The sequence below is a fragment of the Ammospiza caudacuta genome, chromosome 9 (assembly GCF_027887145.1).
Source record: "Ammospiza caudacuta isolate bAmmCau1 chromosome 9, bAmmCau1.pri, whole genome shotgun sequence".
Lineage (NCBI taxonomy): Eukaryota > Metazoa > Chordata > Aves > Passeriformes > Passerellidae > Ammospiza > Ammospiza caudacuta.
Window position 1 is genome coordinate 34,316,381 of NC_080601.1, and position 17,231 is coordinate 34,333,611.

The 17,231-nt window shown below is 42.9% G+C and overlaps 1 protein-coding gene across 10 annotated transcripts in view; it reads right to left on the reverse strand.

Moving 5' to 3' along the window:
• FGFR2 (fibroblast growth factor receptor 2) overlaps nt 1-17,231 on the reverse strand; it is an 80,972-nt gene that overhangs the window by 40,914 nt on the left and 22,827 nt on the right. For all 10 annotated transcript variants that reach the window (XM_058810821.1, XM_058810820.1, XM_058810819.1 and 7 more), the window contains 2 exons: nt 11,926-12,095; nt 5,814-5,937 (listed from right to left, as the gene is read on the reverse strand). In XM_058810821.1, the coding sequence (XP_058666804.1) occupies nt 5,814-5,937; nt 11,926-12,095 (294 nt within the window). The remainder of the gene's footprint in view (nt 1-5,813; nt 5,938-11,925; nt 12,096-17,231) is intronic.

Sequence of the window (17,231 nt, forward strand, 5' to 3'; positions counted from 1 at the left end):
AAGAAAGAGAAATAACTGCCTTGGGGCTGTAATAAGACAGAAAGTGGGACAGGGAGACCAGTCCTCCCCAGCAGACTCTGCAGGAAGCATTCCAAACATGACAAATTCACTGTTCACCCAGCAGATGAAGTAATGACACCAGTATTTGTCCATAAAGTGCAATTTAGCCAGACTACTCCAATGAAATCAGAAGCTTTAATGCTATAAAACTATAGGGTTGGAATATTTTTACCTTATTAAGGAAGTGGAGGGGGGGGAAACCCATAAGCTTTCATTTTGCCTGAGCTGAACCATCACAGTGTGGGCTTTGTTTTCGGGAGTGAACCGCACAGCCCCCAGCGCTAAACAATTTGCGTAATTCCTCCCGAGAGGCACACACCTTGCCAAAAGCCTGGTGCCAGGTGTAAAGTCCACACTCTGGGCTTATCAGCACATTAAATGAAAGCATCTTCCCTCTCAGCCTAAGCAGATACCCGAGGGCAGGCATCAGCCTGGATTCCTTCGTGCTTTCTGGCCCTGCCTCGTCTTGCCCCGCGCCGCGAGCGCCGGGGTGAAGACATCAAGCCAAAGCTTGTCCTTGTAAAGAGCCAGTCAACAACTACAGCAACATCTGCCAGAAATGCAAGTTTAGGCTTGGTTCTAATACCTGCCCTTAACTCCTGCCAGACATTAATGATGCAACACCCAAGGCATGTTATTGAGTTGGTGTCAGTTCCTTTTTTCGTATGTAACCCGAATCCTAAAAACAATTCTTTGGAAATTAAGGGGAGGACTGCGCTGGAGTCAAACTAATTCTGAACTTTATTTCAACAAGCCTCAGCAAAAGGCAAACAGCAATCCATATGTTTCTGTGAATTTGGGAATGACAAAATGGAAACATATCTTTAAAAAAAAAAAGTGCTCATGCCATGTTCGCAGCTAGAGACTGGAGAGCACATGAAAGTCCAAAAATAAAACTTGACTAGAAGCAAAAGCAGAAGTTTTTCCTTCTGTCTAAACAAAGGGAAACATAAACAGTGAAGAACCAATAGCAAAATGTTGATTCTGTTTTAGCAAGATTTTTAATGGCATGCTGTAAAACAACAAGAACAAAATTTATCCTATAGCAAATAGGGTATCTTATAATATCCTAAAATTTATCCCCTAAAACCACCAAGAGTTCAGAATAACTGTTTTTCTGCACAGTAAAATCACTCATACATGAGATTTCTTAGGCACAAGCTTTAAACTGAGAGTCATTTAAAATGCTTTCTGGGTGAGAAGTTACTCTCACACTGGTTTTATATGAAAATATGAATTACTGTTAAGGGACAGCTGCATGGTGCTCTGCCACCCCTGGAGCTCACTCCTCAGCAAAGAGAGCCAAAGGCATGGCTATTAGGCAAATTAGGAACTGTTTAAAGTACTGCTAACCTGGCTGAAAAAGGGCTTCTTTTGGGAAAAATATATTTGCAAAATATATTTTTATATATATTCATTTTAATAGCAAACAGCAGGGTCATCATATATTCTTTGTAGAGGTGTTGTGCTATAGCAGCTGCTTATAAATCTCAGTAAATGAGGTAATGTGGCAAACTTCACCTGAAACCAAACCATCTTTTGTCTCCCAGGATGACAACATTAAATAGGGCAGAAATGGCTACCTGGAGCAGGACTGCTCAAAGAGTAACCTTCTTTTTCTTCTGCCGTTAAAACCCAAATTCAATTAGCTCCTCCATGCTCAAACAGAACTGCTGCTGCTGAAATTTCCAGCAATAATTGCGATCCAAGAGTGATCTAATTATATACAAGTCTCAGTGGCTGCATTCCCACGTTGCTTCCTACAACCCGGATTCACTACAATGCAACTCATAAGTGAAAACCACCTCGTTTTCAGCCCTTCTCCCTCAAGGTTGCACGACTTTATAAATGTGTACTGAGAATGGAGTTAGTCTATTAGTAAGCTTGCCATAAAAACCCAAGTTTCTACCTACTGTTAAATACAAAGGAGGAGAAAAGGCACTTCAGCTGCATGTAAAAAACCAGCTAATGGGCTGAGCTATACAAGGGAAAGAAAGTTCTTTTAATTAAGGTACTGGATTAGGATTCAAAGACCAGCTTTGCTTCTTGGCTCTGTCACCAGCTTCCTGTGTGACCCAGGGCAAGAAATTTCATCACTCCTCAGCTCGGGTTTTCATCTCTAAAACGGACAGTGACATTTCCCTCTCCTGGCCTTGCTGTATTTCTGTTGTAAGCAATTCCTGCATGCTGGCATGTTGCCCTGGACAATAAGTATCCAATATTAATTGAAGCCTCCGTGCACTACTCTAATAAAAAGCTAAAATTGACTCATCTCCCTTTCACAGCATCCTGTGGAGTCTTGTTATCACCACCATTTGCCACTACTGCAAACACATCTGAGTCCCTGAGCAAAGCCCTGCTTCAATCCCCACTTGGAAATGGAAAAGGGAGGAAAAGGCCATTGACTGGGGTATCCCAAACATTCAAAGAGTAACTTTGTCCAGCACAGAACATCCTGGCCAACTGGAATGGGCCATTCCCTGCTAACACAGTCACTGTGCACAAGTATCCTGTGCAGCAGAGAGGCTGCCAATGACTTGCTGCTTTTTTTTTTCTCCTGTATTTTCTACTCTCACTGTAAAAGAAAAAAAAGAAATCAGTGCAAGGGTTTTGCCAGGTCTGTAAATTTGAACAAGACCATCTGAGCTGACTCTTAAGAGTTCTTGCAAGTAATTACAAGGTAAAAATGAGAATACTTCACACCTACATTCTGACTGAAAACTTCTCAGCCCTGCTGGCTCCAGGCTTTTAATTGTCAAAAGAGTTCAAGGTTTGGAAAGTTATTGGCATATTCCTAACTAGCATTGTGTCACTATTTGGCACGATTTTTGCTGGGATACCTCCCAACTCTGTGACATAATCAGAGGGTTCTCTACATTACACCATATAGTCAGATGCTCGTGTTAGTGTAATATGTTACCATGTTTAATACCATTTGCTATTACTTACACTTAATCAGCTCTGGAACCAGTTAAACCATATAGGAAAAGTAATTTCAGAGGCTTTCAACTGACAGTTTTCTACACAGAACTTGACCTAAAATTACGACCTGAAGTTCGTAAGATGCGGTCTACGCAGGCAATTGCCTCTAAACAAACATTCATAACTCTCCACAACCCTGTGGGAACAGAAAATCCATAGGAAAACAGAAAAAGGGAACTGAAAATTCATAGGAAAACAGAAAAAAAAAAAGGGCATAAAGGTAACTCTGTAGAACTGTCTCAACTAGAAAAACTGTCAGAGTTTCCCCTTCTGGCCAGCCTTAATTTACTGCTTCAGCAATTTTATGCTCCACAATTACTGCAAAGCTCCAGCCACAGAGGAATGGCTGAGCACTCCAACATCAACCCCCCTTTAGGTTAAAATCCCAATCTATTGAGAGATTCACACTAAACTCACCCCAAGGTGCACATTCCCATGCACAGATTTTCAAACAGACTCACAACTATACCCTCGAACTCATCAAATGAATTTTTTTTTTTTAAATGGTGAAATTACTAAGTATGCAGGACTCCAAAACTCAGGCTGTGACTTGCAAAAATTATTTTTGGACTCCTAGTTTCATTTCTTACAGGACACAAGCAGGGTCCTCCGTGCCATCAGCTGGGTACCCACCACCCCAAACCTCTCATCACTTTTGAAAACCCCATTATTTACTTTCCTGCCTCTCTATAGGAAAGGACTAGACATTTAAATAAATGACATAATCCTTACTACCATTCCATTCATTCATGCAGGTCGCTATAATTTACTGCCAGGAAAAATAAACTTCTGCAAAATATTCCTCAATGCAAGACATTCAAAAGGCTCAAAGCAGGAGAGGAGGTGAGAGGGCTTCTAACAAATATTTGCTCAAGTGACTGCATCATCCATGAACACATTTGCTAGGGGGAAAAAAAAAACGGGTGAAGAAATTTATGGTCAACATGAAACACGCCAGGCTGGGACAGGAAAACGAAGAGGGGGTAGAGAAGGGGAATTTTTAACCAGTTTCATCTCAGCAAGGAAAGGTTTTTAGAGCCTGGCAAGCCCCTGCAGGCAGCCTGAGCCCTGCAGGGTGAGGTGGCCAGCAGAGGACCACACCATACAGAACTCAGCTCACTGCAGCAACTGACACCCATCCCGGCAGCTGTTGCTGCTGCGCCCTCCATAAATTCTGTTTAAACAAGTGTTCAAACAGAAATGGCTTTGCCAGCTCACCTCAACCATACCCAGAGCTCACCCTGTGACCAAATACTGCCATGGCCATGGAAATGCTCACTGCTTTCAGTGCTGGCTGCCCAAACTCGAGTACAGGTGAGCTGGATGGTTCATGGGCTCTGAAGGATGAGGGCTGATGGTGGGGCTGTGGTCTGATGGCATCCTCATCCCAAAGTCATCTTTCTACTCCTCTGCTCCACAAAGACCAGCTCTCTTTGGCATTTTCACAGGGAATGTTTCCCTTTTGTGCCATCCAAGAAGCTGGCACTTGTTTTCTCTTGGATTTGGGTGTTTATGCAGATTTAGGTGGTCTCAGACAGAAACAAGACACCAAAGACCATCTAAAACAATGCACAAGTAATATATTTTTACTCATGTAAAACCAGTCAACAACTAGGGAAATTAACATTTTGTCAGCGTTTAAGCCCTATAAGCCCTTACAGTAAGGTATAACACCTACAGTAAGATATTCCACAAAGAATCTATGGAGTTGGGCTGTCACCAGCAAAATAGCATACAATAATCAAATTAATTTTTGCTTTCAGTAGTGATTGATCAAAAGTCCTACTGACAGAGGTTGTAATGCTCAGATCACCTCACAAAGGTGGAGAGAGCAAAGCCCATTCAAGACACACTTCAGAAACCATGGCTCAGATCCCTGAAGGTCCTATAAGAAAAGCCACACTGGTTATTTTGGACAGCAATGCCTTCAAAGTCAATAAAATTGCTCACGCCCATCAAGGCTAATCAGCAAGACTAGTGGTGAACAGAAATTATTTCTGAGATTTCAAGCTCTAATTTAGCTAACCACTTAAATAAATATCTGTAAGCCTTATTAAAGTCAACAGGATTTAGGTATTAATAAGGTAATATTATTAAGCCTGTGTTTAATAGTCTTGTGTAATCACAGCTTTGCTGCTACTTAAAAATTCATACAGCTGTTTAGAATTTGTCCTCAGGTAAAACACTTCTGAATTTTTATCATCTGTGTTTTGGGGACTGCTCAGAGCCCACCCAACAGGCTCCAGTCAGATTTCAGATTTTAGACTGCTGTGAATGCAAACTGCCTTTCCTGAAGCTCCAGATCTGCTCAAGCTGCAAAGTCAATATCTAGCTTTTCATTTAAAAAAAATTCATTTCAGTTATAATACTATAATAACAGGACTCTAAAGGATTGCTTGACAGCTTTCATAACTGCAGTTATTAAAGTCTGTGTTAGTACAATTGTACAAGTAATAATTAAATTGTAATACTAATGATTAAAGTTGCATCAGCATGTATTATTTGGTCGTCATGGCAAACTTGTAGGTGTGTGTTGCACATGAATATTACACTTTTTGCCAAGGCAGAGGTAGATTAATCCTACAGGCACGAGTGAGACAGATGAATGTATAAAGTTATGCAGCAATTGGCCGTGCAGTGAAATCTTATCTTTGGAGCGCTGTGAAATCATCTCCAAAATAAACGCGGAACGCATCAGCTCAGTTCCAAATGCTTTCATAGAGAAAGCCATTGGTGAAAAGCAGTGTCCAGCCCACGGGAGCTGCACTTACCAACCACGTCCAGGTGGTAGGTGTGGTTGATGGAGCCGTACTGGTTCTCCACTATGCACGTGTAGTTCCCTTTGTCCGACGGCACCACGCTCTCCATGATGAGGCTCCAGTGCTGGTTACGGACCTGGGGGATGCAAACAGACACGCTGGGATCTTCTCAAGCAGAGTTTTACCCTCTCCCCTTCCAAAGGAACTGTTCCCTGGATAATTATCCTTGTGTAATCCACAGCTGGAAGCCTCTTCTGCACTTGTCTGACAGTTCTGGATGCTGAAATGATTTATGCTTGATCCAGGACAGCATGGCTGCAGAGTGAAAGCTTTCACAGCTGTAAATCTACCTGGCCCCTGCTCCAAGCACTGCAGATGTCAGTGCACACTCAGTCCTCCCAGGCTGAGCAGGATGGCACCAATTAGCAGTGAGACAACTGGGCTTTACCTTTCAATCCACTCCAAAGTGAATGCACACCCTCAGGGTATTCCCCATCTGTCTCCAGACAGACACCTGGTAATAAATACCCATCAGCAAGACAGGATGGACATGATCTCCTAAACATCTAAGTCTTCATCCTTCCTAAAAGCTCAATGACACAGCTCACATTTTAGAGATACTGAGGGGTGATGTTTGGGATTCCTGCCCCAGACTTCCTGCTGCTCTGGGGTACCCCAAGAAAGAAATGAATCCTAGAATCATGCTGCTTCATGAAAAATGCCTGAAAAAAATCCTCATGGAAACAGAGCATAAGGATACACATTTATCTCACAGAATGCCTCTCAGACAGAATTTATTGAAGGTACTGATTCTGTTCCCATTTGAACTCCAAAGGAGCACTGGCTTTGGTCTCACAGAAAATAGGATCCAGCCCAGTACTGGAAGGATACAGAGCCATCCTTTACATACATTTATTTCCTGCATCAGAATTTGGCTCCCAAAATGACCTTTTGCTGGCTATAGACTAATTCCTTGTTTTAGCATTACATTTTTGACAAAGTGCTCAGAAAGCTTAACATTCTCTGGAGCTGCAATGTACAATTCTTCAACTGCAAAGTACATATTTCAGCAAATGGAATAAAACACAATCTGCTACAGTCATTTTAATCAGCCAAATGGAAAGCAGTAATTCAGTGCTGTACACCAGAAAAATTTATGGACCATTCAGTGATGCTTCCAGTAACCATACATTCTTAAAACACCATTACAACTATAGCTATGAAATCCTGCCTTGTGCCTGACTGTTTTGCAGGTCCTTATCCAGCAGAAAAAGCTGCACAGGGCCACATCCCAGTGCCAAGAGCACTTGCTGGAGGTAAAAATGCCTTCAGTTCAAAGCTTGGAAGAGAAGTTCTCTCTATAGGCAGTTCCTGGCTTTCCTAGCTCCCCCAGCTAGTAATTATCTCAATAGCTGGATAAGTCTCTTATTGCTCAGTTGTGGACTAATAATATTAGTTAATGACTGGCCATGTGGGCTTTGAAAAGCAAAGAAAGTGTGGGCAAGACTCCAGCAGGAGAAGGTGCTAAGCTAACATCAGAGAAATGTGTGACACAGCCTCAAAATCTCCAGCCCAAACTTAAGGCTTCTCTCCTCAGCCCCTCGTGTTGTTGGTCAAACAATTATAGTGGTTTCATCAAAATGATATCTTGATTTTTCTCCACGCTGTGAAGAGCTAAGGGATAAGTTTATAGAACTAGAAAGAGTTTATCAGTGTTATTTTAACATCTCGTTGTTCTACTAAGCAATTCTGAAAGTTTGGGTCAGGAAGAGCTGCTGTCATAAACTGTTGGTAAATAACAAATACTACAGCTACATATTTTGAGTATTAAATACTTCTTTGTGATTTATTTTGAAGGACACTTGGTCAAAGTGGCCTGAACTTTCTGCCATTACAAGTTAAAACACACTTCTCGGAATCAGAGCAAGAGTTTTTAACCAATGTGGCTGTAAAACAGGAAGAACAGATCACAGTTCCACTAAACTTAAAACAAATAAAAATTGCAAACAAGCTGCAGGTAATTAATTTGACAGGAAAACACAAGGAATTGTTTATGTTCAATAAGAAAACATAACTTACAGCTACAAGTGGATACACTGGATGGGAATATTAAAAAGTATTTGTGCAATTTCCCTTCTTGTAACTGCATGGACAGAGATAATATCTTTATAACAAAACAACAGCTTAAGCCACTTTGGGTTAAGCTAAACAACTTCTGCAGAGGTCCAAAGCAGTTATGACACATTGTCAGACAACTGGATTTATGGCAGGGATCTGGATCCAACGAGAGTGTTGGCTTGGTGCTTTGAGGCTACAAGTGCAGCATTGCAAAGCCCAGGAAAATCCCCCTTTGCTAGGGATGAGCAGCCTCTTGTCTCACTGAAGAGTTCCAAATTCAACATTTCATTCTCAGACATGCCACAGCGCAGCCACATCCCTGCACCCACACAGCTTGAAACACAGGCTTTGGTAATGTGGGTTTTTATGGGAAATGCCACATCTCTTAGTCCAGGTGTTTTCCTGACTAGTTATGGACACTTCCAGCACTTTACTGGGGGGGAAATCTTCTCCATCAAAGTTTGGAGGGACAGGTAAAACCATCTCTCCAAAAGATTCCATTTCTAAACTGAATTATCAGTACCAAATGCATACAAACTGCACTCTTAAGTTATAGCTTGGAGGTGGGAAACAAACTGGAATCAAAATGCCAAGGAATATTGGTCAGAGAACTGGGAAAGGGCAAGGAATTTTTCATATAAACTTTTTGCTTTTGGAGTATCCCATAAAGAACAGTGGATAGTTCTGTTCAGCGTTGAAATGTGTGTCTTCACCGGAGAGATAATGTCATGAAAAGTTGTCAGCTAAAAATGGATCAATTTTAAACTAATCTCAAGGGAAAGAAGGATTAGAATTGAAAATACAACTCTCCACAAAAGCAGCACAGTTCAGACTGTGAGAGGTACTGCTCAGACTAGGAGAACAAGCACAGAACACCCCTGGCAAAGGCCAAAGGCTTCTGCAGTTGTTCCTGTAATGATAAATGTTCTTACTCTGTATTTACCTGGCCGAATTTAAATGTGTTTAAGACAACTGCAGTGATGAAGCTTATCCAAATGCATAGGTGCAAACACACACGTGTTAATGCTTAAACAGTACCAGCTGATAGAAGTGCATTTGCTTTCTGGGTGGTGTACAGGAAAGAAAAGGCTCCTGTGGTCTCAGAGAGGATTTAGATTATCACCTCAAAGAAAATATAAAATGCCTCTAAAGGCACAAACAAGAGTTATCATCACTTCAAAAAATCAGAGTATAAAGTATTTAGATATTCAATAACTGATCCTGTTCTCTTTATTTTAAGGAGGCTGGGTATATCTTGAAAGATCAATTTTGAAATTCACCACCCAGAATTAGTCAGAGTGCAGGAATTCCACCCTGGAAGCTATCTTGGCCAGAACATACACCCTCCTGCTGGCCTGCCCGAGTGCAAATTGACTCAAGACATTCCCCAGTCCCAGGGACAAAGTGCTACAGGCCACTATCTGATTCTGATAAAAACAATACACCATGGGATTTCTCAGTTCTTAACAGGAAAGAGGTGGCTGAGGGATTACTGGGAAGCCTCACATTTTCTTTCCTTTCTCTTTGTCCCTAAAGTCTTCAAGGGATGACTGTCTCCTGCCAGATATGGCCAGGTTTGGATCCAGTTTTCTATCCTAAATATTGTTAATATCTCCAGAAAAAATGCCTTACAGAGTGCAACACCCAGATTCAAGACAAGCTAATGTGCAAGATTTAGCATGAGCTGCTGTGACACCTGGTTAAACACAGACCAACTCTGATAGACTCAGTCCTTCCTGAGGACTCCTTCATTAAAAGTTCATTGGCATAGAGATGTCAGGAAAATACAATTCTCTCTATTCTAGTATAATTTTGCATGAGCCCACAGTGACTTCGTCCTCCCCCTCGAACAGGATGAGGACACAGCTCAAAAAAAAAAAATCTGGAGTCCCTTCACTGGGAACAAGCTTCCATCTTCAAACATGATTACTCAAAGTGACAGAATATAGAATATACATGGATTTGGTTGATTTGACAATGGTAAGTAAATTCTACAAGATAATTTAAAATGTAATGTCTTTATGAGCAGCAAGAAAAGTCTGAAATCCTCAGCTGTGTGCCCTCTTTTTTCCTTTGGACTAAACAGATAGAAGAAGTTATGATTTAGAATTAGAGGTACAGACTTCACAGGTATCCAGCTGGCTTTAGGAACAGGCATCTGTGGTTCCTTCCCAGAGTACATACATACCTGGGAAATTGCATACATTTAATACATGTGACTAAAAGCTTAATTTGTGCCACTTAATGGGCACAACTCTAAATGATTTCACCCAGCTCCCTAACACAGACTAGCAGTGCCAGCACAGAGCCCCACACGAGCTGATTTACCCCACCAAAGATCCCCCTCCCAAAGCAGACACCAGGTATCTCCATCCTGCCTCTCCAGACACACATTTTCCTTCATGGCCTTCAAGAGTGATATCTTCATTTCCCCTCCATCAGATGCAAAGTGTTCAAAATAACAGCCTGGTTACTACCAGAACAGTTACTATTATTTTCCAAGACAGGATTAGTTTGGTTGGGGATTTTTTTTTTTTCCTTAATTGGTGCTTTTTTTGTTTTTAAAAAAGCACTGAGAAGGGCAAAAATCACTGAATGGGAGCCAATTCGTTAACACTCCACAGCGTTATGAAAGGCAGAAGGTGTTGCCAGGTGTACACTCATAAGCAACAGAAATTTATGGTGTAAGCAAACATAGATGGAAAAGTCTACTTAGATAATTAGTGCTCATGCAGGGAGACTTTCTGGGCTCTGCTCTCTGCTAACACAAATGTTGGAAAAATTGACGCTTTCTACAGTAAATCCAGCTAGAGAGGAAAGGAGACTGAAGTTTGTCCTTCTCTGCACTGGAAAACAGATTTTGTGCACTGGCAGGGCCTGAATCAACAGCTCACAAAGCAATGGCTCAACCAAGGCAGCTCCCCAAAAATACTGCAACCATGGGGGCAAGGCAGTGGTGCAGGATGGGGGGCAGCCTCAGGACTCAGAACGGAGCTCTATTTAACAAAGACAATTAATTTGTGTCTGACAACGACAATTCATTTGTGTCTAACAACCATTGCAAGCTGCTCGGAGCAGCTCAGCACAAGCTCCAGGATGGGAATTCCAACCCTGACACAAAAGATCTGCCTTAGAAACTTCCCCTCTTGGGGGAGGAACTGCTGAGGTGTTGGGGACATGAGGAAACTGCTGAGAGAAGACCCAGACAGGAGGTGAAGGGGATTGAGAAATGGCCATGCTTGAGCAGCAATTTGCCACCAAAGTCACGCATTGCCGGCTCCTTGGAGGAGAGGGATCGGATGACCGAATCCTGACTTCTGACCTGACCCAGGCAGATACCACGAGGTTAAAGGTCTGTGCACTAACACACAGAGCAAGCTGGCCTCCCTAAAACTCTCTCTTAATCAGTAACCACCAACTCAGAATAAGACATCTAATCTGAAGCTATTTAAAATTCAAACAAACCCTTTCAAGTAATTGCTGTTACTTTCCCCTCAAATTCTTCTTCCCATTTCAGTTTCACAGGCCATAAACTCTATAGAAAATAATAACTTTTGACTTCCAAGGCTTCCTTTATTAAACTGCCTTACACTCACCAAAGCGGATGGCCATGTTTTTAACAATGCAGCCAAAAATGAATAGAGAAAAACAGTCTTAATCTGCTTTGCTAAGTCAGTCTTTAGTTTTCCAAATACGTCTCTATAAATAATCCTTAGCTGCACTGCTAGGCTAGAAGCTTAAATTTCAGAAAAAAATAAATAATTAGTGCTCAGTAAGCGCCAAAGAAACCACCCACCCTTCCCCAGAAGAAAACAACCACCTCTTTTTACTTCCACGTTTGATCCAAAGCCATTAAAATATTTTCTGTTAACTTCAGCAAGTTTTTGGTAGATTTTTGATTTTTTTTGAGAGGGAGGAAGGCTGGCTTTGGGTTGTTTGGTTGGGGTTTTTTTTAAACAGCTTTGGTCAAGAAGAGAAACCACAAAACGCCACGGTGAGCCCTTACCTTGTAGCCGCCAATGCGATGCTCCTGCTTGAACTCCTTCCCGTTCTTCAGCCAGCGCATGGTGGGCGTTGGGTTGCCCATGGCAGGGCAGCGGAACTTGACGGTGTTGGCGGCCGGCACGGCGTGGAGCCTCTTCTCCATCTTGTCCGTGTGTGTCCAGTAGGGCGCCCCTGTTCCAAAGGGACACATTCAGAAACATCAGCACTGGGAACTGAGCTCCCCCTCCAGCCCCTCGCACGGGCGCACGGAGCCGCCGGAACCCGCCTTCAGCGCGGTTTGGAAAGAGCGCAGAGTGGAGATCAGCTGCTGCAGGTGCCAGCCAGGGTTTTGCAAACGGCTCAGTCTGCTGCTCTGGGTGTTTAATTTGTGACAAAATTCCAATAATTAAACAGACAACTTTTGTTTTGTGTACGTCAAGTAAGACACGGGCACCGGGTTTTCATCAGACACTTTGGACCTCAAGCTGAGTTACTGCAATGGTTCAAATTCAGAATTTATGGCCTTCAGCTGTGAAGCCAGAGAGACCAAGACAGAAAATGGCTGGAATCATCAGCCCTTTTCACTTCTGTGAGAAGGGGGATAAAAACACCCACCAGTCTGACAGCAGCAAAAGGCTGCAGTGTGTGATGCCAAGGTGAACTGTGCATAGAAACCACAGAAATGTATTTACAAATGGAACATACTTCTGAAATCTTAACCCAAGCAGAGGAAACCAAACGAGTAAATGTGGATCACCAAAAGACATTTATCATTTTGGAGGGGTTTCCCACACTAATGAGCCTCCTGAAGTCCAAAGGGTCAGTGACATCCAAAACCATGGCATAAAGTGAGAGTGCCTCTCTCTCAACACACATTTTGGAGGTGATCATTTTCCCAGACCCTGACATGGCTCTCCTGGCTCTCCCTCACCCCTTGCCATGTCCTGGCCCAGCCTGTGCCCACATGAACATCATGACAAGCACATTTGTCATGTACCAGCAGAGGAAACACAGCAGAACAAAATTTACAGCTGCCCATATGTTTTTACCCTCACAGAAGTAAACTTGGACACACAGACCCAAAGACAAAGTTATCCCATGCTCTGGGTCCTTGCACAGCTTCATCTACATTTCTTAACGACTTCATGGCATTGCTTCAGTCATCTCACCATAACAGTTGTTTTTTTCTAAGTTAAAGATTCAAGATCTATTTAATAGTAGGAAACATTAATTTCTTTTACAATGGAGGTTTCCTGAAGCAAATCAGATTAGCGTGGAATTTTCAGGACTATAGGGGTCCAGAAAAATAACTCCATTTCTCTCAGCCCTGTTTCATTTCCTTCATTAGCAGGCCAACACTCCACTATAAATAAATTCTTCCGTTCCTCAAATATTTATAGGAGTTCTTACAATCAGTGCAAACTCAGAAATCCTGCTACCCCCCCTCTCTAAATAAAAATACAGCTGGACAGAAAATACAGGAATAAATCCTTTAACAAAGTCTCTCTCAGTATAAAGAAAACATTCTAAAAGCAAGTCCTATAATGATGCTATGAACGATAAGTGTTTGGGTTTTTATTTTGCCCGAAGTGGCAATTAGTGTTAAAATTAATGAAGTAGAAAAGCAAAGCAAATTTATGCATGTAATCAAAATAGAAAATCAAGTAACTATTGAAAATTTAAACTGCAACACTAAGAAATTGTTACACAGACTAAAGTGAATTAGAGATGCAAGGAAAATCACTGTTAACATTATTTGCTAAAAGCAGGATCACATTAAAACAACAGAAGACTTTAAACAAAGCCAAGCAGAGGAATTAACTGCCACACGCAAGGGCCAAATTACATTACAAGTACACCAGGCAAAGGCAGAATTACATGCTGGTACTGAGGGACTATAAAAGCTGTTTTCCCTGGACTCCTCAAAATTCTCCCACTGCTGGGCCCTACTTGCAGCTCCCCCAAAGTCAGAGCGAACTGGGGCAGGTCAGAGACAACCAACCATCCAAACCAGTTGTATCAGCACCTCAGCCAGAGCAGAGGGCTGGCTTAGCCCCAGGTGGGTACTGCCAACCCAGCAAGGGTCACTCCTCACCACATCCATCACACCAACCTCTCTCACAGTACAGGGCACACAGAGCTCACATGCAGCCACTGTCAGCACAGCCTCTGAGCCACGAGCTCCACAGCCCATCTGTAAGGTTTTCTGTGAGCTGTTTAGGTGGCCTGGAAAGGCCCAGGGATGGCCTTGAAGAGCCGACGCTTCAAAGGACGAGGAGAGACTTCTGATCTTGTCTCGGTCTTGGTGTTTATTAATTGTTTATCTAAAAGATTTTCTTTCAGCCCGACAGAGGTCTGCACAGCAAGTCAGCCATGGGCACACTGCGAGCCCCCGGGGCAGTCACTTATCTTTATACCCGAAGTTACGTGTACAATATTTATCATTTCTCCCCAATACCTTCTACCCTTATTAACCGGTGCACTTTTAGTAATGACCAATCCCAAAGTGCCACCACCACCACAGAAGATGGAGGCCAAGAAGAAGAAGAAGAAGGACAGGACACGCCCCAATTCCTCCATCTTACTTCTTTAGACCCCCCTGTACCAAAATCCTAAACCCTGTGTTTTACACTTTAACTAACTTATCCCTTCACCATTCACCCAGTGAATTCCTCCCAGTCCTCATACAGGTCTCATCTCCTGTGTAGGATCAAAGTCCAGCCACCAGACACTTCTGGCAACATTCCAGGATTCCCGAGCCCCCCAAGGGTGGTCTCGGCCTCTCTGCACCTCCATCCTGAGGTGCTGAGATCCCACACCCATCCATGGCAAAGCTGCCCTGCTGCCCACGGGATGGAAGGGCCAAGCTCTGGGAAGCTCCCACCAGGCTGCAGGCTGGGACCAGGGCACTGGAGTCAGCCAGGATGCAGCCACCAGCAGCTCCCCAAATAAAGCTGCTTCACACAGCCCGGTTTGGACTGTTATGGTCCAGCCCATCCTCTGGTTTTCTTGAAAATAACTATCCTTTCCATCAACAACCTGCTCCTGAAAATGCTCCAATACAACAAATGGACAGAGGGAAATCTCTTGACAGAGATGGGTACAAAAAAGAGGCCAGGCAGATGCAGGCTGGAATGAAGAGAAGTAGCTCCATTTTGTGGAACACCTCAGCATGGGAGAAAGGTCTGTTTGGAAAGCTTCTCCTCACACAACCCTCAGCATAACCTGCAATGCTCCTAAATTACAGGTCAGCTTGGAGAAAAACATGCAGACATCACATATGGAAAGCACCATCTGAAAATGCTTCAAGACATCCTACGTTTGGCAGCTCCTCAGCATGTTTAAGAGGAAAAGGCAGCAACATCACAAAACATCACACTTGCCCTCAAATTGTGCTTTCATTCAGTGATTGATCTGATCAACACACAGCTTTCTTCTTTATAGATTAAATCATCATAACCTAAAACAACTTTTAGTGCTTCTATTTGTCTTGAGAGGAAAAACACTGAGCTTCACTGAAACTGATAATGAACAGTTAATGAGTACCAGGTGCTGACTTCTCTTACAGGCCACGTCCATCACATCCCATCACTGCCACCAGGACAGGTGATGTAGGTGCCACCACTGCTAAAAGTTCACAGTGACCACAGGGCAGACTCCAGCATGAAGCAGCAAGGAGCAGCAGGGGAACGGGTGGGAATTCCTGATTGCTCTGAGTTCTCATTAGTGAGGAAAATATCCTGCTGACCCACACTGCACACACATTACATCTAATCAGCCAAATCTCCTGCATGTGAAATTGAAATTAGGAAGCCCAGGGGACCACTTCACTTCAGGACTCTTCAGTTTTTATTTGGACTTCTCTAATACAAAGAAACACAAAAGTAGTCAACTCCAAGCCTGCCTGACAAGCTCCTCAAGCAGGCAATAGAGCGCCATAAGTGACCACATCAAACACCTCCAAGGTTTGCAGTACTATTGTATTTGACCTTTAATTAAAAAACACTTCTAGGCAACATCCAATTTTTGCTGCTCCCCTGAGTGGGTTTCCACTCTACAGGATTTGATGAGTTTGAACCTTGTTTCATCCTTTCTGAAACTCTTCAAGGCATGAAAGGAACAGCATGTGGATTACATTTAGATACTTTTTGTTCTTGGTGCCAATTTACCATTGCTTGGCCCAGAAGAAATTGTTTAAAGGGCGATAAGAAAAAAAAAAAAAGTCATAAAGCCTCCAGTTGCCTGACCAGAATTCAAGGCAGAGCAGCAGCATCTTCAGGGCTACCCAGAGGTCTACAGAATAAATTAGTTGGTGGGCTTGCTTGCAACCACCACAACAGCTGCTGCCTTGCCAGTATCAGGCCAGGAGTATAGAAACCCCTCAAATTAGAGCTACCTCTCAAAATCTCAACAAGGACAAGGCAGTAAGCGCCAGCAATGTCTTTTCAATTGCTGCCAGAATGATGATCAGCACTTAAGCTTGTAAAAGCAAGTCCTTGGAGATGACCCTCCAAGATCCAAGCTAAGGTCCATCTTTAGGGTAACAAAGGGGAAATCTCGAGTTGCCAACAAAGGCATTTTGTGGAGAAAGGGGACTGTTTTGCAGTGGAACCAATCCCGCACCTTCCCCACGAGCACTAATCCCTTCAACAAAAGCTGGAAGTAATAAAAATCCATTCAGGATGCAGTCTGGAACAAATCTACCACAGTGTTTTTTCAGACAGTTAAAGTATCTGTCAAGCTGAAGGGACAGCAAACACAGAGTGAGATCTGCTCTGTGTGCCTCTCACTGAAAAATACACACAGGGCCAGTGGTCAAATGCACATGGTACACACCAGTGCCCTCCTCTCCCAAGGAGGAGCTGCTCCTCACATCTACAGAGTCACCTACAGCCTCCACTGACTCCAAGAGCAATTGTACTTTCTGGGCTGCCTTGAAAATTGCACTAGATTTCCTCAACAGCCTCTCCACCTGCATGCAGAAACCGTGGCCTCTGAAATATGTATCTGCAACAGAGGCAAAGAAAATAAAACAGCTTAAAAGAATACTTAGCAGGGCAAATAAAACAGCTCTAAAAGGTTTGTTTTAGTTTTAAGCATGCAGGAATGAGAATGCCAAGGTTCAGCTTCCTGTTGAAGGCACTACAGCCATTTCCTGCCTCATCTCATCATAATTAACATGCCAAGACAGCTGGACTTTATCAGAATTGTTTCATCAAAAAGCAACAACCTTTGAAGACTATGGCCTTTTGTTTCCATCAGTAAAGGCATAACCAGGCCAATTTCCATTGCTTATCCTTAATGATCACAGCTATAATTTGTATGCAA